This window comes from Triturus cristatus, chromosome 9 (assembly GCF_964204655.1).
Source record: "Triturus cristatus chromosome 9, aTriCri1.1, whole genome shotgun sequence".
Lineage (NCBI taxonomy): Eukaryota > Metazoa > Chordata > Amphibia > Caudata > Salamandridae > Triturus > Triturus cristatus.
This window is the reverse complement of record NC_140592.1, coordinates 1034037656-1034057897: the sequence shown is the minus strand read 5'-3', so window position 1 is coordinate 1034057897 and position 20242 is coordinate 1034037656. Positions and strand designations below refer to the sequence as shown.

At 50.9% G+C, this 20242-nt stretch overlaps 1 protein-coding gene across 32 annotated transcripts in view; it reads right to left on the bottom strand.

Annotated features, from left to right (window-relative positions):
- KTN1 (kinectin 1) overlaps window positions 1-20242 on the bottom strand; it is a 484843-nt gene that overhangs the window by 219660 nt on the left and 244941 nt on the right. For all 32 annotated transcript variants that reach the window (XM_085626790.1, XM_085626798.1, XM_085626810.1 and 29 more), the window contains exon 15: window positions 14566-14634. In XM_085626790.1, coding sequence (XP_085482916.1) covers window positions 14566-14634 — 69 coding nt within the window. The remainder of the gene's footprint in view (window positions 1-14565; window positions 14635-20242) is intronic.

The window sequence follows — 20242 nt, the reverse complement described above, 5'->3', positions numbered from 1 at the left end:
TCGGGCTGGACTGTTCCCATGAGGCACAGGGTCAAGACTGATTTGCATATGGCCATGTCTGAACTGGGGTGGCGTGGTGAGCACAATAACGATGGATTAAACCCAGATCTGTCACTGGGGGTGAATGTTTTGCCAACATACATTCCGTCCATCATCTTGTGTGTTTTGCTGTTCGCCCTATGTGGGAAGGGTATGCCCAGACGTGGGTCCCGTGCTCACTACGCATAGCATGCTCTTGTGGTAGGGCACCTAGCCTCTTTGATAATATTTATGCAGTCTGGCAGCATATTAAGATAGCCAAACTCTAGGATTTCAGGTGCCATATCGCAAGGTTGAGATGACTGGGGTCTGAATGTCTCATCTCTCCATGGTTCTGAGTGAGAAGATTGGGCGTAAGGTGTAGTTTTTGGTGAGGAACGGTTGATCGCTCCAACAGGGTTGTGAACCAAGGTTGATGGGCCCATGTGGGAGCAAATAGGATTAGAGTGAGGGACTGCTTTCTGAGCTTCCGAACCACTAATGGAATGAATGGGAGAGGCGGAAAAGCGTAAGCAAATATCCCCGACCAATTCATCCATAGTGCATTGCCCTTGGACAATGGGTGTGGATACCTGGATGCGAAGTTTGGACATTTTGCGTTTATGTGGGTGGCAAACAGGTCTATCTCTGGAAAGTCCCACATTCAGAAGATTGGGAGGAGGACTTGAGGGTGGAGTTCCCATTCGTGGATCTACTGTTGTTGACGACTGAACAGATCTGGAATTTGGCTGTTTACTCCTGGAAGGTGCTCTAAAAGGAGATATATTTTTTGAAGTATGGCCCATCTCCAGATGCTCTGTGCTAACTGTGAGAGCTGGAGAGAGTGTGTGCCCCACTGTGTACATTGCTGTCATGTTGTCTGTGTGAATTAGGACTGCTTTGCCTACTAGATGAAGTTGAAAGGCTTTCAACGCTAGAAAAACTGCTAGCATTTCTAGATGGTTAATGTGGAGTTGTTTTTGTTGCAGAGTCCACATGCCCTGAAGCACAAGTTACTTGGAATATCCCCAGGCGTCAGACTGGATCCGGAAAGTTTTCGTCAGCAGTACCCCTGCGCGTCGGTAGGCGTCGTCATACGGCTCTGCGTACGTCGCTGGCGTCGTAGTCGCCGAGATGACGTCGTCAGAGCTACTTAGACGCGCCCACGCACGCTGACGTCAGTTCTATACACAACTTTTCCGCGCCCGAAGCGCAGAGCTATGCCAGGGACCGACTACTGGTGCAATAGAACTAGAGCCATGAAAGGGATGACCTGAACCCTAGAGAACTGGGCGGCCAAACTGTCAAGGCAATAGTGCTTAGTGAAAGTATGCAACGAGGCCCAAGTGGCCTCCTGACAGATGTCTTGCAGGGGGACGCCACGTCCCAACACTGTAGTAGCTGCCGACGCCCTTGTAGAATGGGCGCGCAGCCCAACCGGAGGTTCCTTTTTAGCCATAGAGTAACAGGCTTTAATGCACAAGACAACTCATCGGGAGATAGTTCGCTTATGCACAGCCCGGCCTTCCTTGGAGCCCACGTAGCCAACAAAGCTGGTCATCCAGCCAGAACTGTTGTGTGTGGTTGAGATAAAACGAGAGCGCACGTTTTGGGTCCAGACGGTGGAGCCTCTCCTCTTCTCTTGAAGGGTGCGGAGGCGGAAAGAAAGTGGGCAGAGTTACAGTTTGCCAGAGATGAAAGGCGGAGACTACTTTTGGTAGAAAGGAGGGACGCGGTCGAAGCACAACCTTGTCCGGATGAATCGCCAGGAAAGGAGGTTTGCAGGAAAGAGCCTGGAGCTCACTCACCCGCCGAGCGGAGGTGATGGCCACCAGGAAGAAAGTTTTCAGAGTCAATAAACGCAAAGGACAGTTATGAAGAGGCTTAAATGGAGCGCACATCAGATATGTGAGAACCATGTTCAAGTTCCGTTGAGGCATCACAAAAGGAATAGGAGGGAAAAGATGAGTAAGGCCTTTGAGAAATCTATTGACAACCAGGGACTTGAAAAGAGAGGGCTGATCAGGCAAACTAAGAAAGGCTGAAAGAGCAGAGAGGTAGCCCTTGATAGTGCCCAAAGCAGAGCCCTGCTGGGCCAAAGAAAGGAGGAACAATAGGAGCTCAGAAAGAGGGGCAGCAAGAGGATCAACAGACTTAGCTGTGCACCATGCCACCGACAGGCGTACTCCGTTTTAGTGGAGGGACGCCTGGCTGCCAAAATCACATTACAAACTTCGGGAGGCAAGTTAAATGGAATCAGCTGTCGCCGCTCAATCTCCACGCAAGGAGGTGGAGGCTGGACAGGTTCGGGTGGAGGACCGTCCTCTGTTGCTGCGACAGGAGATCCTCACGAAGAGGCAGTCGGATCGGGGGATCCACGCTCATACTGAGTAGCTCGGGATACCAAACTCTTCGAGCCCAGTCCGGTGCCACAAGAATGACTTGGGCCCGGTGGCGCCTGATCTTCTTCAGCACTCTGGGCAGAAGTGGTATAGGCGGAAAGGCGTACAACAGAGCGCAACTCCACTCGCGATGAAAAGCGTCGCCTAGCGAGTGCCACCTTGGAAACTCCAACGCACAGAACTGCTGACATTGTGCATTCTCTTTGGTGGTGAATAGATCTAACCAAGGTTCTCCCCACTGCTGAACGAGACTTTGCACCACCTCCGAGTGAAGATGCCATTCGTGATCCAACATGCACCGTCGGCTGAGTTTGTCCGCCCTGGCGTTCAGTGAACCTGCCAGGTGTTGAACCACCAAGGAAATGCCTTGACGTTCCAGCCACGTCCAGAGACTTAGAGCCTCCTGACATAGGGTCCACGACCCCACCCCGCCTTGCTTGTTGCAGTACCAAATGGCGGTGGTGTGGTCTGTGAACACCTGCACTACTCTCCCCTTGACAGAGGGAAGGAATGCTTTGAGTGCAAGTAGAATCGCTCTGAGCTCCAAAAGGTTGATATGGAGCTTGGACTCCGCCGGAGACCAGAGGCCTCTGATCCCCGCCTCTCCCATATGGCCGCCCCATCCCAGGAGGGAAGCATCCGTCACTACTGTGTGCTCCGGTTGGGGAAAGGAGCGGGATCTGCCTCTGACCAAACGCTGGTTCGTGAGCCACCACTGCAAGTCCTGTGCAGTGCCCTCTGAGATTTGGACATAGTCGGACAGGTTCCCCCGATGCTGCGTCCACTGGAACTTCAGGTCCCACTGCAGAGCCCGCATATGCCATCTGGCATGGTCGATTAGCAGGATGCAGGAGGCCATGAGGCCCAGCAGCCTCAGTGTCTTCCTGACCGAAACCCAGAACCAGGGCTGAAAGATCGGAATCATAGCCCGAATATCCCGGACTCACTGTTCGGGAGGATAAACCCGAAACTGCGCCGTATCCAGAACTGCTCCGATGAAGAGGAGCTTCTGAGAGGGAATCCGGTGCGACTTCGGCACGTTGATGGAAAACCCCAGCAAATTCAGGAGGTCGGCCGTAGTCTGGAGGTGGGAGAGGACTGCCTGGGGCAAGCCCACTTTTAACAGCCAGTCGTCGAGATAGGGGAAGGCTGAAACCCCTGATCTGCGCAGATGAGCTGCGACCACCGCCATCACTTTCGTGAACACCCGACGGGCGCTGGTAAGGCCAAAAGGGAGCACGGTGAACTGAAAGTGCTCGTGGCCCACCGTGAACCGTAGGTAACGCCGGTGGGCTGGCAGGATGGGAACATGAAAATAAGCATCCTGCAAGTCCAACGCTACCAGCCAGTCTTGCGGGTCTAGAGCAGACAAGACCTGAGCTAGCGTGAGCATCTTGAACTTCTCCTTCCGGAGGAATCAAATGACGTTCCGGAGGTCTAAGATGGGGCGCAGACCTTTGCCCTTCTTTGGAACCAAGAAGTAGTGGGAGTAACAAACCTGACCTGCTTCTGGCGTCGGAACGCGCTCGATGGCCCCCTTGGCCAAGAGGGCCGTAACTTCCTGCTGGAGAAGTGCCAAGTGTTCCCCCGACATGCGGTGGTACTGAGGAGGCATGGCTGGAGGTGTAGATTCGAAGGGGAGGTAGTAGCCCCTGCGGAATATTAGCAGAACCCACCTGTCCGAGGTTATGGAGCGCCAGTGGGGAAGGTGATGGCGAATCCTGTCACCCACTGGCATCAGGTGGGCCTGAAACACCGGACTAGGAAGGTTTAGAGGCGGCGGCAGGGGAGGTGGTGGACTGACCCGTCCGCTGTTCCTGGGATCCACCACTGCGGGTCCCACGTCGACGGCTGCAATGAGACTGGCTGCGCAGACTTGCGGGTCTGAAAAGAACACGCCTGGGCGCCCTGACCTTGGCCTCGAAAGGACCGAAAAGCGGACCCTGATTGAGTACGCATGGTGGCAAGACCCAAAGACTGGGCCGTAGCCCAAGAGTCCTTAAAACGTTCCAGGGTGCTATCCGGTTTATCATCAAAGAGGCGTGTACCGTCAAAGGGCATGTCCAACAGGGTGTTCTGGACATCCCTAGAGAAGTCAGTAGTGCGAAGCCAAGCATAACGACGGAGCGCCACAGTTGTGGAAAGTGCCCTACCGAGAGAATTGGCCTTGTCAAGCCCACAACGAATAGTACATTTTGCAGCATCTCTCTCCTCGGTAATGGCTTGGGAGAGAACTGCCCGTGCACTGAGGTAGCACCTGTGCCACAGTGTCCCACACAGATTGGGAATAGCGGCCTAGCAGACACGCAGTATTCACCGCCCGCAAACCAGAGCTGGTAGATGTGAAAACCTTTTTCCCAAATTGCTCCAGTTTCCTAGATTCCTTGTCCGGAGGAGCAGAAGGGAACGCACTCGGCAAGGCAGAAGCCTGGACAACCAGACTCTCAGGCATCGGGTGTTGTGTGAGAAGTTTAATCCAGGTACCCAACAGGATATCAGTAAGCGCTTCATTGAAGGGCAGTAACGGCTCCGCAGAGGAGGACTGCGGCTGCAGGACCTCAGTCAGGAGATTGGTCCTGATAGGTACAGAAGGGAGCTCGAGGTTAAGAGCCTCAGCTGCCCGACATAAAACCACCGAAAAAGTCCCAACCTCCTCCGTGGCCACGGAAGAAGGGGACAGAGTGCCAGGGTGTGGAGAGAAATCCAGATCCACTGGACCCTCCACATCGCCTTCCCACTCAGGCTCATCCTCGCATTGAGCTGCAAGAGGGTCCTCAGACCCGTCCCAGTATTCCCCTTCGTCCACCGGTTGCTGAAAGGGCCGGTAAGGACGAGGTGCCCTGGAAAACGGGATAAACTCCCCTCCAAGGAATGGAATGGGAGGGTAAGATACCAGTCCCGGGTCGGCGGCATCAGCGGTGGCGCCGTGCCCGGCGCCGGATCCAGGGCCGAGGCCGGAGCCAAGGCTGGGGCTGGCACCGCCGCAGGGTATGGTGCTGGCGTAGCCGAGGCCAGAGGTAGCGGCACGGGGCAAACCCTTCTGACAGATCCACAGGGCCCGAAGGCGCTCCGGAGGGACCCGGCGGGACAAACAAATGGCGCAAGGCCGACATATAGGCCTGCACCTCGTCCAAAGTCGCGTGCGGTCCCGGAAAGGGAGGGTAGGCCGCAGGCAACGACGGAGGCTCCAACGGAGCCACGGGGGAAGTAACCGCCCGCCCCCTCCACTGCGTCCCGCGACTGGTGAGGGGTAGAAGAAGCGCGACAACGCTTCTTCGACTTATTATGGCGCAGAGACTTACCTGTCCCCGATTCCGACGAACGATGCTGATGGCTCCGCGACCGGTCCCTTGACCTCCCACAGGATCAGGACCTTGATCGGTGCGGAATCGATTGCCGGACCTCCAACAACTTTAGGGAACGCTCCCACAAAGCTTTCGGCACCATGGCCCGGCATTCGGGGCCCGCCTTGGGGTCATGGGCGTGCCCCAAGCAGAAAAGAGGTACAAAAGGGGGTGGTGATGGACGGAGCATCAGAACCAATCAAACACTTACACCCAGTCAACAGATCTGGGTTTGATCCATCACCGTTCTTTAGCCCACTCTGCCACCCCAGTTCAGACATGGCCATATGCAAATCAGTCTGACCCTGTGCCTTATGGGAACAGTCCAGCCCGAACTGCCAAGCCATGTCTTCCCTGGACCGGAAACAAGCTTCCTAGGACCGGTTTCTGGCATTTCAGCTGTCTTCAGCCAGGCTTGCTTGAATCCAGTGGCAAAGTGAGCAAGGGACTCACGTCTGAGCATACCCTGCCAACTTATGGCGAACAAAGCGGTACAAAAGGGGGTGGTGATGGACATATGGCCATGTCTGAACTGGGGTGGCAGAGTGGGCTAAAGAACGGTGATGGATCAAACCCAGATCTGTTGACTGGGTGTGAGTGTTTGATTGGTTCTGATGCTCCGTCTATCACCACCCCCCCTTTTGTACCGCTTTGCTCGCCATAAGTTGGCAGGGTATGCTCAGACGTGAGTCCCTTGCTCACTTTGCCACTGGATTCAAGCAAGCCTGGCTGAAGACGGCTGAAATGCCAGAAACCGGTCCTAGGAAGCTTGTTTCCGGTCCAGGGAAGGCATGGCTTGGCAGTTCGGGCTGGACTGTTCCCATGAGGCACAGGGTCAGACTGATTTGCATATGCCATGTCTGAACTGGGGTGGCAGAGTGGGCTAAAGAACGGTGATGGATCAAACCCAGATCTGTTGACTGGGTGTGAGTGTTTGATTGGTTCTGATGCTCCGTCTATCACCACCCCCTTTTGTACCGCCAAGCAGAAAAGACACACGTCATGAGGGTCCGACACCAACATGTTGCGGCGGCAGGCCCTTCAGAACTTAAACCGGGCATCTCTATTGCACCAGGAGTCAAGCACACAACAAAATAAGTTGTTAGAAACCAAGTTAAACTTTTAACTAGGGGTATCGCTCTCTCTCGGATCTGCGCTGCTGCGCGGAAAAAGAACAGAACAGAACGGACATCAGCGCACGTGGGCGCGTCTAAGTAGCTCGGACGACGTCATTTCGGCAGCTACGATGCCAACGACGTACGCGGAGCTGTACGACGACGCCTACCGACGCACAGGTGTACTGCCGACGAAAACTTTCCAGATCCAGTCTGACGCCTGGGGATATTCTAAGGTAAGGAATCTATCACTAACGTGTCTCTTTCAGATTTGTATGTTTTTGAAGATGAGCTCCCCAACCAGTGAGCGATGAGTCTGTTAGCACTATCTGTGGAACCGGGTCGATGAATGGCCGCCCCTTGGAAAGGTTTTGTATGTTCCACCACTGCAGAGAGCAATGGATGCGGTCATCCACCAACACTAGATCTGATAACTGACCTTGAGCCTGGTTCCACTGACGTGCTAAGCATTCCTGTAGGGGATGCATGTGGAGTCTTGCGTAAGGAACGATTAAATTACAAAATTCCCAGCAATTGCATGAACACTCGAGCTGGTAATGAGTGTTGAGGCTGAAATTGCGATATCAAAGTCTGCATGTTGCGAATCCTTACTGGGTTTGGATACGCTACAGCTTTCTGAGTGTCTATTGTGGCTCCTAGATACACTTGTGTGTTGGATGGTTGGAGATGAGACTTGGTGAGGTTTACAGTGAAGCCAAGGTCGTGAAGCAGTTGGACTGTTTTCCGAGTGTGGCATAGGCAGCTTTGTTGGAGCTGGCTTTATTAGCCAGTCGTCTAGGTAGGGGAAGACGTGAATGTGCCGTCTTCTTAGATGAGCTGCGACTACTGCGAGACACTTGGTGAAGACCCTGGGTGCTGTAGTTACTCCGAATGGGAGAACTTTGGTTTGTGGTGGATGAGCAACATTATCAATTCAGAGGTATTTCTGGTGAGCCGGGTGAATAGGAATATGGAAATCGGCATCCCTTAAGTCCAGAGTGGACAGAAAGTCGCCTTGCTGAAGGAGTGGGAGCACCTGTTGGGAGTGTGACCATGTAAAAGTGGTCTGACAGAATGTACAGATTTAGATCTCTGAGGTCTAGTATAGGCCTGAGAGAGCCGTCCTTTTTGGGAATTAAGAAGTACAGAGAGTATACTCCGTTCCCCTGGTATTGTAATGGGACTGGCTCTATAGCGTGTTTTTCCAAGAGAGAGAGAACCTCTTGTTTTAGGAGAGTGAGATGCTCTGGTGACATTGCATGTGATCTTGGAAGAATATTTAGGGGAGTGTCTGTAAGCTCCAGGGAGTAACCATATTGGATCATTTGTAGTACCCACTTGTCTGAGGTGATTGAATTCCGGACAGGTAGGAATTGGGAGAGACGTCCCCTGACAGGGGTGGAGTGATCAGGGGATAGCGGAAGGAAGTCACTGTTTGTTTGCGGGGGAAGTGCGTGTGGAGTTACCTCTGCTTCTTCCCTTACCATTGTTTCCTCTAAAAGCTCCTCTGAATTAACCTCTTGAAGAGGGGGATTGGTTATTGCTTTTGTAAGAGGAGGAGGGATTTTCGGTGGACATAGTTTTTGAACCACCCCAATAAAAGGAGCGGCGAAAGGAACCCCTATTGGTAGGTAACTGCAAAGCCCCCCATGGACTTTGCGACCTCATTTTCCTTTTTCATCTTTTCCAGCGAGGTATCAACAGCTGGGCCAAAGAGATGTTCGTTGTCGAATGGCTGGTTAAGGATGGAGGTTTGTACCTCTGGCTTGAAGCCTGATATTCTCAGCCAAGCATGCCTGCGTAAGAGTACACCGGTGTTGACTGCATGAGCTGCTGTATCTGCTGCGTCTAGGGCACACCTAATGGATGTATTGGAGATAAGTTTACCTTCCTGAATAAGGTCATTAGTCTTAGATTTGTATTCATCATGTAAATGTTGTATGAGTTTCTATAACTCATCGTAATGAGCCCTATCATAACGAGCCAAGAGAGCTTGAGCTTGGTGATGCGCCAGTGATTTGCTGCCTGTGAAGCCACTCTTTTGCCTGAGGCATCAATATGTTTAGACTCCTTGCCAGGAAGAGGAGCCTCGCCTGTGGTATGTGAATTAGCTCTCTTGCGAGCGTTGGAGACTACAAGAGAGTCTAATGGCAGCCGACCTCTAATGTAAACCGGGTCTGTGGGAGCGGGTTTATATTTTTTATCCACCCTAGGTGTGATTATCCTTGCCCTAACAGGGTCTTTAAATACCTCATCCGTGTGTTTAAACATGCCTTTGAGCACTGGTTAGGTATGAGTATCTCTTTGGGAAGAAGTAAGCGTTTCAAAGAGGAAATCCTCTTCTAAAAGCTCCTTATGGAGCTCCACCCCATGATATTGAGCAGCCCTGTTAAGGAGCTCAGCTCAATGCATCCAATGTTGTCGTCTGGTGGGGAGGGTCTGGAGGGATACAAATCAGCGTCATTGTCTGTGTTTGGATCTGTATGATAATCCTCCCAAGGGTCAGTGTCCTGATCCTCATCCCCTTCATCCTGTGGGTCAGGTGAAAGTGGTAGTGAATTTGATGGTGTTATAAGCAAGTTGGGATCTGTGGGAGAGGGAGGTGGAATATAAGGGGGAGAAGGGTTAGTACCCACACTCTTGCTTTTGAGAGGAATGTGGCAGTCCTCTGGTAGGTCAATCTTCCGTTTTTTTGGAAGAGTGGCGTGAATATGTCCTGTTTCAGGGTGGCTCACCACTTTTTTCTGCTTCGGATCTGAAGGAGGGTCATCGGGCCGAGGTTTTTTAGTGGGAGTGTATTTCTCATTATGTGCTGGTTTTGGCGTCAAAGGTTTCGGTGCCGAGACTTTCGGTGTCGAAGGTGGAATCTTGGTCAACAGTGGTAATGTGACCAACACATGCTTGGACTTGTGTTTCGGAGCCAAAGGTGTTGGTTTGGAGCCAGAGTAGGGCCGACTCGAGCCCGAGCCGGATGACCTCTCTGTGTTTCGGAGCCGGGCCCGAAGGCGGGACGTCGGAAACTATGTCGGTGCCGACCTTGGCCTGAGGGCAGAGGAGTGTCCGGAGCCTTTGTTTTAGGTCGAGGGGGCAAATGGGTATCTTTACTCATGGTACGCTGACCCGGAGTAACCTGCTCCTCTTTCTCCATGTAAGAGTCGGCCTCGGAGATCAGTTCTTCTTTGGCTCCTTGAGCTTGATGTTCTGTGTCGAAATCTTCGCTGAAGATGTCCGGTGCGGAGCTGCTGTGGTGTTGCATCTCGTGGCGTCGAGCACGACGGTCAACGAAGTGTCTTTTTCGATCGAAAAGTGTCGCAGTCGTTCTCGTCGTGTTCCGAGGACAAGCAGAGGTTGCACACTTCGTGCAAGTCCATGCGTGGAAACTTAGCACGACACCCGGGACAGAACTCGAAGGGAGCCCGTTCCATCGACTGCGAACCGGTCGGCGCGGGTAGATCCGACGGCCTACCACGAGTTTTCCGAGGTGAGACTATGCGCGTCGAATTGGGAACCGCGATCGATAACAATACCGTAGAGGGTAGCGGATTGCGCCTCAAAGGGGTCCAAAAACGGTACAAAACCAGAACGCAGCAATACACATCCGAACCAGATGGCGGAAAAAAACAATCTAAGGATGGAGTAGATGTCCATGCGCACTATCACCGAAAGGAGGAGTCACCTACCTCGTGACTGGAAAGACTTCTTCGAACAAAAACAAAGTGCAAACATCCGGACCCAACACTAGATGGCGATCTAGGCATAAGCATATGATCTACAGCTCATATGCCTTGAACAAAGAGTTACAGAAGGCAAGCCACTTGTTCTTCTGATGGATACTTCCAACCACAGATTCCTCACCCTAGAAAATATATGAACGCAGCAGGGAGGGGGGCAAGATCCATTATTTCCTACCAGGGTGACGATCTAGCATGTACGATAGATCGGTCTTGCATATTAAATTTGCTCCGTTTTGGGGGGGGGGAGAAGGATATTTAGTGGAGCGAAAAGAAAAGGAAAGACATGTGGAATGATTTGTAAGACCCATCTGTCATTAAGGGCAAACTAAAGTGGTTTGGTGACTGGGAAGCAGTAACGGGAGGGCTGATGCCCCTGATAGTCCGGGCACTGCCTGCCAGACCTGTGTCCCTGGCCTCAAAAGGAATGGGATGACTGCAATCCTGGTTAGAGAGACGGTCTCTGCCGATACGCTAGCCCTCTGAAATAGCCTTTGAACCTCTTGTAGGGGAGGGGGGGACACTGCTTGGCAGGCTTCATCAAACCAAACAAATGCGCTGTAACTTAACAGTCCTTAAATCACTGCAACGTAGAGCCTGACTTTTCGTTGGAAAGGCGGGACTCAACGAGTATATCCATGAGGGAGGCTTGTACATGCCATGTGGAACGCAACCATGTGTGTTGACAAACCATGACACTAGTTCAGACTGCCCTCCCCAGGCAATTTATAATCTATAGACCTGCACAAATAACATTTGCCCATGTCCTGTCCATCGTGAATTGTCTGGATCAGAGTGGCCCTTAGGTCTTCCAGGACTGCTGGCAAGATCAGGGCTTCCACCAAGGGCCATCAAGGAATCCATGATAGCCTCATTAAAAGGGATCAATGGCTCAGAAGTAGCTGGCCCACGCTGTAAATTCTCAGTCAGGACATTAGTGTTAGTCTCAACTGAAAGCAGATGTAAATCCAGTGCCTCAACGGCCCTCTGGAGCACTACTGCAAAAGAGGCACTTTCTTCTGTTAGTGAGCTAAGTGGCAAGTCAAGTTCTACCTTAGGAGATGTGTCGAGCCCACTGGCTTCTTGCAAATCCATGTAAAACAAATCATCTGTGCAGTGAGGGAGGAGAAAGCCATCTTCATCACCATCATCATCAGCCATATCCCGGAGTATCCCTTGTTCTAGAATATTGTCAGAGTCAGAGCCAAAAAGTCAATAGGGCCTCTGCTGACATGTACGACGTGACAGTCACCGGGTGAGAACCAGGGTGCATGATGCCTGGTTGACCTTTCGTGATTTTGTAGCGTAACACTGGTAAAAATCAAGCCAAACTTAGTTCGAGATCTGACATTGGTATCAGTACTGAATTCTCCTCCAGCGCCAGCAGTGTTGGTATCAGCATCAAAGTAAAAGGAACCTAATAAGGTCTTGGAGCTAGAGCGGAAGTCATACCGGTGTCAGTAAAGGACCAGTATCAGGTTCCAGTGGTTCAAATGGTGCTGAGGAAGGAACATCCTATGGCAACCCGACCTTGGGGCCCACCAGCATGTCAGAGGAAGCTGGAAGCACACCAAAAATTTGCAGCATAGCCGCCTTTAAAGCTTCAATCTTCTGTGGTGTCGCCTAAGGCCCGGAAAACTCAGAGCCCACTGGGATCAGTTGAGAAGCCACCTCCACAACAAGAGACCTCGGAGATGTGCGACTGACACTGTGACAACCTAGCACCTTCTATTTAGGTTTAGAGTGGCGGTATAACGTTGAGTCTAGCGTATTGTTTTTATGTTTGCACTTGATCTTTAATTTCAACTTACCAGGGGACTTTGAGAGCGAAGTTGACCGCTTGGGAATACGACTTCGGCACTGAGTGTTCAGCAACATACAGCTTAAGCACCCAGTCTCACACCTTCGGATGCATAAGGGTACATTTATCACATAACTCAGCAGAAGCCTGAGCCCACACAGCAAAGACACACCTCAAGGAGGTCCATGACAGACATCTGTTTTCTGTACACGTGACATGGTTTGAAACATGCTGTTATGGGTAGGGACATTGTTCCCTAGCACACTTGAACTTGTTTGAGGAGTCATCGGAAAAATAACAATATTGGGAGAGGAGCTCCCGATCCATGACAGAAGGTATGGAAAAAAAAGGATCTGGCATCAACAATCAAAGGTAGTGCTTATACGCTTGTCACTTTTGGGCGGGCGGTACGGAGCAAACGCAGCACACTACCTAGAGGCTCATGGGAGCACTGCTGAAGTGCTGTTCTCTTCTAGTTGGAACTCACACTATTATCCCATACACAACCCAAACTGTGCTTCCTGCATTGGACTTTTAATGTTCAAAAAGGACATTGATCAGACTTTTCTAACATATTGCATAGGCATGGCACATGCAGCACAAGTGTAACACTCACTTCATGTGGGAAATTATCCACTACCCACATTCTTTCTCTTCTGTGCAATACTGGACATCTTTCCAGTATAGAAAATCTAAAATGATTAGCAATGCTAATGCTTGTTTGCTTCCTATTTTGACCAAAATGCTCCAATATCATGTGATTTATTGCATCAGGAAAGGTTTTATGGTTGCAATGGGAGGGATCTCTGGTGGAAGGCACAGCCTATAAAGGGGGAAGGAACAGAGGGACGATTCCTTGTAGTTAAATAAATCCCTATAAATACTTTTCATTTTAGCTTCTTCTGTGCAAGTAGGGAGAGGGGGGCTCCTTTTATAAAACAATAGAAATAAATCAAGACAAAAAGGTTCATACGAAGGCAAAAATAGCAAAGTTTATTCAGTCCAAGGTAGTTAGACGGCAAATTGACTTTAAAATAAGCACACTGGGTCCAGCAAAGAGAGGAAGGAATACAATCTGTTGCACCAAGGCGACAAAATGTCAGAGCAGCCTTAAGATTGTTAACATCTTTCTTTCACATGAAAGTGAAATTACACATGCGAAAAACAGTGGGTAAAAATTTGCTGATTCGGATTGATAGAATAATTGGTGTCAGCAGTCATAAAAATAGGGTTAAGGGAGGGAGTGTGTATGTTACAAGGGAGTGAATATGACAAATGTCAACACTAACTTATATGCTTCTCTGTATTCAAATATTTTGCAGGTCCTTTGCTTTTTGTAGAAATGCATGAAAATGTATGGTTGAAAAAGGGAAAGGTAAGTGCATTACCAGGGTAGAAAAGAAAAGAGTACATCGCCAGAGAGCTTTAGCAGTTGTAGGGGAAAGGCTTTCTCTATGGGCAAAAAGCTTACCAGGTGCAGAAAATTTACTCATGCTTGGACAACTAGGAGTACGTCTGGAAATCTGTTTTTATGGTAAATCTAAAGCTTCAAAACACCACAAAAAGATGCATAGTTCAACACAGGTTATACGTGTAGTCCTATGCATTGTGGATGTACAATGATTTTGTAATTTGACAAGTTCCGGTCCTTAAAAAAAACTGTTTTTATGCTGACAATGCTGCAGTATCTTGGAAATGCGTCAAAGAGAAAACCTTTGGACATCATTGTGAGGTTTTTTTCTGGATGACATCTCGTTGATTTTTTGGTTCTAATAGGAATTTCTGTTTGAGCACAGGGCAATAGGTGACATGGGAAAATAAGGAAATGGTATCCACTTATAAAGTTCTATCTGAAATCTGGACTAGTGTGTGTCTCAACTGTCTGGGAACATGTATCTTCTTTGGAGTATTCTACATCACTCGCAGACTTGTAGCAGATGTGCCATGATAAGTGGACATCTAAAATGTAAAACCACGCCATGACCAGAGGCCACCAGTAAGGAAAACGTGCAGTGAATTTTACTGTGGTGTTAACAAGATCGCATCCTACAAGCACAAGCAATTTCAGCAGTTAAATCGGCACCTCTGTGCAAATATCACTTTTTGGGAAGTTACCCAGTTGGAGTGAAACTGCGACATGTTATCACTTCTTACCTGCTCATTTTTTAGAACCTGAATTTGTTGATACTCCGATTTGAGTGATGCATTCTCTCTCTGAAGCGCCTACAATGAGATAAAGAAGGTTAACTAAACTGGTGAATTACATCATTCCTACTACAAGTAAGTGGGCTGGACTACAAACACACTGAATCTTTGGCAACACCACCAACACCACCTACCCGTGGAACGACTCCTAGTGGTCCTACGACCTGGGACCCATTCCCGCCGACCACTCCAAAAACCTCTGAATCACTGATAACAAACTCACCATGAAATCACAGATGAGCGCACTCTCCTCCGCCTGCTTCCTCACTCCATGCATGCTATGGAAGATCTTCAAGTGGCTACCCCTGAACACGAGATGCACCGTGCCACTGGTTGAGACGGTTAATTTGGCTGCATACTCTTGTACTGGCTCTGAACTAGTGGATGACCCTGCCTGATCAGGCAGTAATACTGCTGTGCCATAATGGTGTTTAGGGGTGGAGGTGCTGCAAACCTGAATGGGTGTTCATGATGCAGTTTCTTGGTGAGAGAGCGGGGCGATAGGGTGAACGCCAGATAAGGTACTATATACACCCATGAGCATATATCACCCTGCTGCGGGACTAGTTGTTGGACTCTGACTGCTACAGACCCTGGGCCACCATTGTGTTGTGCTGAAAAAGTTGGTGTGGGATATGGGGGAGGCATCTTACACGGAGATCTGGATGGAGGTTTATAGATTTGAAATCCCAGCACACCCCACCACCTGTATTTTTTGTCTTTTGTCCTTTTTGCTTTATCTTGCCCTAAAACCTTTTCCCGGTTTCTTTTACCCTTTACCGTTGTGTGTGCGAGACTGTACGTAGTGAAGTGAGGATCATCGGGCACACAGGTATGGAATGAAGGATAAGAGACTCACCGGGTTTATTGCCTGACTGTTCTAGTGTGGGTGGGAGGGCTCGCCCCAATTCTTCCGAAGACATTAGTTGAGTTATGGGGTGTTTATCCTGTGTGGGGAAATGGGAGCGGTTTAGGAGTTATGGTAATAGCTGCTGCAGCAGCAATTGAGTATCACTTATTGTGGGTGCTGGGAGGGAGCAATGGGGAGATGGGCAGGACGACGGATGGGGATAGATATGGCTGGTATCACCCTTTGTCTCACTCAGTGCGCATCCTTACATGGAATGTGTTGAATTCTTTTGTAAAATGCTATGGGACCCACACCTACCTTAAGGGATGGGAGTACACTTTGCGTTCCAGCAGGAGACACACCTATTGGAGGCCAAAGCCCAGAAACGTCATAAAAAATGGCAATGGCAATTATACTCCTCCACTTATTCCTCATATGCCACAGGGGTGTCTACATGAGTTGCACAGAGTATTGCGTTCCAGATGAGAGGACAGGTAGCCGACGTGGCTGGATGGTATGTTCTGTTGCATGGTATACTGGACGGGCAGGAACTGTGCATGCTCAACATATATGCACCTAATATTGATGAAGAGTTCTTCGGAACTCTTGAAACCAAATTGCTCCCCTACATTGGCTTGCCTATCATTTGGGCAGGTGATTTTAATTATGTTTTGGGTGATCACTTAGACCGCCCCGGATGGGCACCAAGCCCCATATGGTGGCAGCACTCTATGAAACCATGCTTAGACTTCCACTTGTTGAAGTATGGTCGGAGTTCCACCCCACAATAAAGGAATATTCTTGCTATACCCCCACTCACGGAGCTCATAGTTGGTTGGACCATTTCCTTCTTACGAATGAAGGCGTCCTTAATATTGAGAAGGTAAGCTATCAGGTGCAGATCCTCTCCGACTACACCCCTTGCTATTGGAGCGTAGAGTGAGGGAACACTGGCTCGTGTCCCTTTGAGGTAACTCCGGCCCGAAGCACTGGGAATATAACAGATATGAAGCAAACTCTAAAAGGCTACTTTACTGCAAACTAGAACACCGCCTAAACGCGCAGTGCAGAGTGGGGGGCTTTTAAGGTGGTTGTCCAAGCTGTAAGCCTCGGCAATACCTAAGGTATCAAAGAAATTGGAGCATGAGTTGGGGGAAGAGGAGGAGCGCCTCGTGGGGCTACAGATGCGAGCACAGGGATGTGAAGCGGGAGGTGAGTCCTTAGCAGAGGTGCATAGGAGAGTAGCGGCCATCTGGGAAATGCCCGGGACAGGATGATCTCCCCGTTTAATTTTTCCATGCAATCTCCGACTCCCTGCACTCCTTGAAACCCTTCGAGGCACAAAGTCAGCAAACTCCCAGCCCAAGCCCTTATCATTATGCTGCACCAAAACCAGGCAAAGACACTGCTGACCCGGGATCTTACAGGCCACTCTCTATGCTTAAAGTCGATGTTAAATTCCTTTCCAAACCTCTGGCGCGAAGGCTAAGCCGTTTCGTCACGCACCTAGTTCAAGATAATCAATGTGGTGTTATGCCGGGAAGAGGTACTCATATGAACTTGAGACGACCAGCTCACGTGATGCACAAAACCCAGGCCACTAACTTGAGGGCAGCATTGATAGCCTTAGAAATAGAGAAGGCGTTTGACACCTTGTCCTGGAATACATATAGGACAGATAGGTCTCGGTGCAGTTTCTGGCATGGGTGCAACTCCTGTATAACGCACCTAGTGCACGCGTCCACGTGTGTAATGAAGTCTCCAACACTTTTAACATCAAGAGAGGTACGCGACAGGGCTGCCCATTCTTGCTGCTCCTGTTCACCCTCGCTATGAAGCCACTGGCGACGAATCTCAGACCAGATGTGAGATTGGATTGGAGAACACGGGTGGGAGACAAGTAACACGTCATGTCCATGCATGCTGACGATACATTGATTTATGCAAAGGACCCGGAGCGCTCGGTGCCCCTTCTCATGTGAATGATGGCGGACTTTGGGGCAGTTTTGGAACTCTGCGTTAATTTAGCAAGCGAGGAATAAATATAAAAAGAAATCAATTCTATATGTGATCTATCCAGCTGGATAGTGCAATTTTTAATGAGGATTTAACAATATAAAGAAACAAAATTGGTTAGTAGTGGGACGCAGTCCTGTATCCGATTCCACATAAAACAAAAGAATTGACAATATACAAATTACAAAGACCAAAAAAAACAAAGCAAACAGGCAAAAGAAAAAGTTGCTTGTACCAGAATATAATTTTTTTTTTTTTTTACATGCGTAATGAATGGCTACAACCGTGACACATAGTAGTAGGATTATTTAGTGTGTACGGTGTTTAATAGTGTCGACGACGTTTCGATCCCTATTGGAGAATATTGGGATCATCATCAGGACATGGGTAATGTAGGCCTGAGCAATTTAGAATCACTTGGGTGATTAGGTGTCCACGTTCTCCGGTGTAGAGCTGGCCAAGGGTTCAAGAGAGAACGGTCACTTCTAATACGAGCGGTGTAAGGCAGTGCTGGTGTTTAACGCCCCGGGCGGGTGCGTAACAACGGGCATTCATAGAATTTGACTAGGACCGGTCTTGAATAAGATAGCAAGCCACGAGACTCCGATGACGTGCAGGGAGCGCGCTGGCTCGATTCGAATTCTGACTTAATGCAAGGCAGTGCTGGGTTTCAACGCCCCGGCTGGGTGCGTAACAACGGGTATTCATAGAAATTGACTCGGAACGGTCTAGATTGAGATAGCAGGCCACGAGAATCCGATGACGTTCCGAGTCAATTTCTATGAATACCCGTTGTTACGCACCCAGCCGGGGCGTTGAAACCCAGCACTGCCTTGCATGAAGTCAGAATTTGCATCGAGCCAGCGCGCTCCCTGCACGTCATCGGAGTCTCGTGGCTTGCTATCTTACTCAAGACCAGTCCTAGTGTGACCGCTCAGCCCTCCACAGGGCTTGGTCGCCCCACTCACTGCTGCCGCTCCTGCCTGCCTTTGCCGCCTCCTGCCTGCAGATTCCTTCGCTCGCTGCCCGCTGCTCCTGGGAATTTCCCGCTGCTCCTGGGAATTTCCAGCTGCCCGCTGCTTCTTGGAATTTCCCGCCGCTGCCTCCCTGCGGCCCCGCCCCTCTGTGATTCCATTCGCCGCACCGCTCCTGCCACCCAGCTGCTCCTCCCTCCCGGCTCCTTACTTATGACGCCCCCAGAGCGACCGCGCAGCGGACGCGCGCAGCGGGAGCGCCGATTGAGCGGCGAAGGTGCGCCAAAGGTAAGCCCGTCTGCGCCTGTCCGCGCCCAGCACCAGACCCCCTGGTCCTCGCCCTCGCCAGCACACCTACGACGCCAAAACCCTCCACGCACTCAACGCCGGCCGAAACACCGCCTGCTACGGAGCCACCCCGAGACGCACCCACGGACCCTTCACCTGCCTGACCTGCCGCTTCACCCGCCTCCGACCCAACACCGCACCTGCTAAACCGAGCCCCAGCAACAAACACCTGATGTGCATCCTGCTCAACACCCGCTCCGTTCACAGGCATGCCGTCGAACTAAGGAACCTCCTCGACTCGACAGCACCAGACATCGCCTTCCTGACAGAAACCTGGATGAACGCCTCCTCAGCGCCCGACGTCGCCATCGCCGTCCCGGAAGGCTACAAAATCACCAGGAAGGACCGCGTTAACCAGACAGGAGGAGGCATCGCCATCATCCACAAGAACACCATCCGCATCACGACCAACTCCGATGACACCTTCACCTCCACCGAACACCTCCACTTCCAGATACACACCGACCCCAAGACCACGCTCAGAGGCACCCTCATCTACAGACCACCGGGACCACGCACACAGTTCAGCGAAGACATCACAGACTTAGTCAGCCCGCACGCCATCAATTCCACCGACTACATCCTCCTGGGGGACCTCAACTTCCACCTGGAGGACAACAAGGACCGCAACACCACTGCTGTGCTGGACAACCTGGCCAACCTCGGACTCCAGCAACTGGTAACCACCCCCACCCACTACGCCAGCCACACGCTTGACCCAGTCTTCTCATCCAGCAAATACGTCACCTTCAGCCACTCCACCAATCTCCAGTGGACTGACCACAGCTGCGTCCACTTCAGCTTCAGTAAAACAACGACCCACCACCACCCTCAACAAGCCCCCCGCAGGAGCTGGAACAAGATCACCGGCGACCAGCTCACCACCTTCCTCAGCCAGAACCCCCCCACCAGCTCAACGAACCCCAACGAAGCCGCCAACAACCTCACACAGTGGATCACCAACTGCGCAGACGCCCTCGCACCACTGAAGAAGAACCCCCCCAGCAGACGCGGCAGCAAGAAAGCCTCCTGGTTCACCGACGAGCTCATCACCTCCAAAAAGAACTGCCGCTCCCTGGAGAACACTTGGCGCACCAACCAGACCACAGACAACATGACGGCCCTCAAACACCACCAACTGATCCGCGCCACAAAGAAGACAGCCTTCAAGGAACGACTGGACAACAACACCCACAACAGCAAGGAACTCTTCAGCATCGTCAAAGAGCTCTCCAACCCCGACAACAATGACATCACTCCCTCGCAAGACCTTTGCGACTCCCTCGCAGCCTTCTTCCACAACAAGATTGCCAACATTCACAACAGCTTCGGCCCACCAGCCACGAACCCCACCACCGAACCAATGCCCCCCACCGCCACCCTCCGCACCTGGACCCCAGTCAGCACCGAAGACACAACACGCACAATGAACACCATC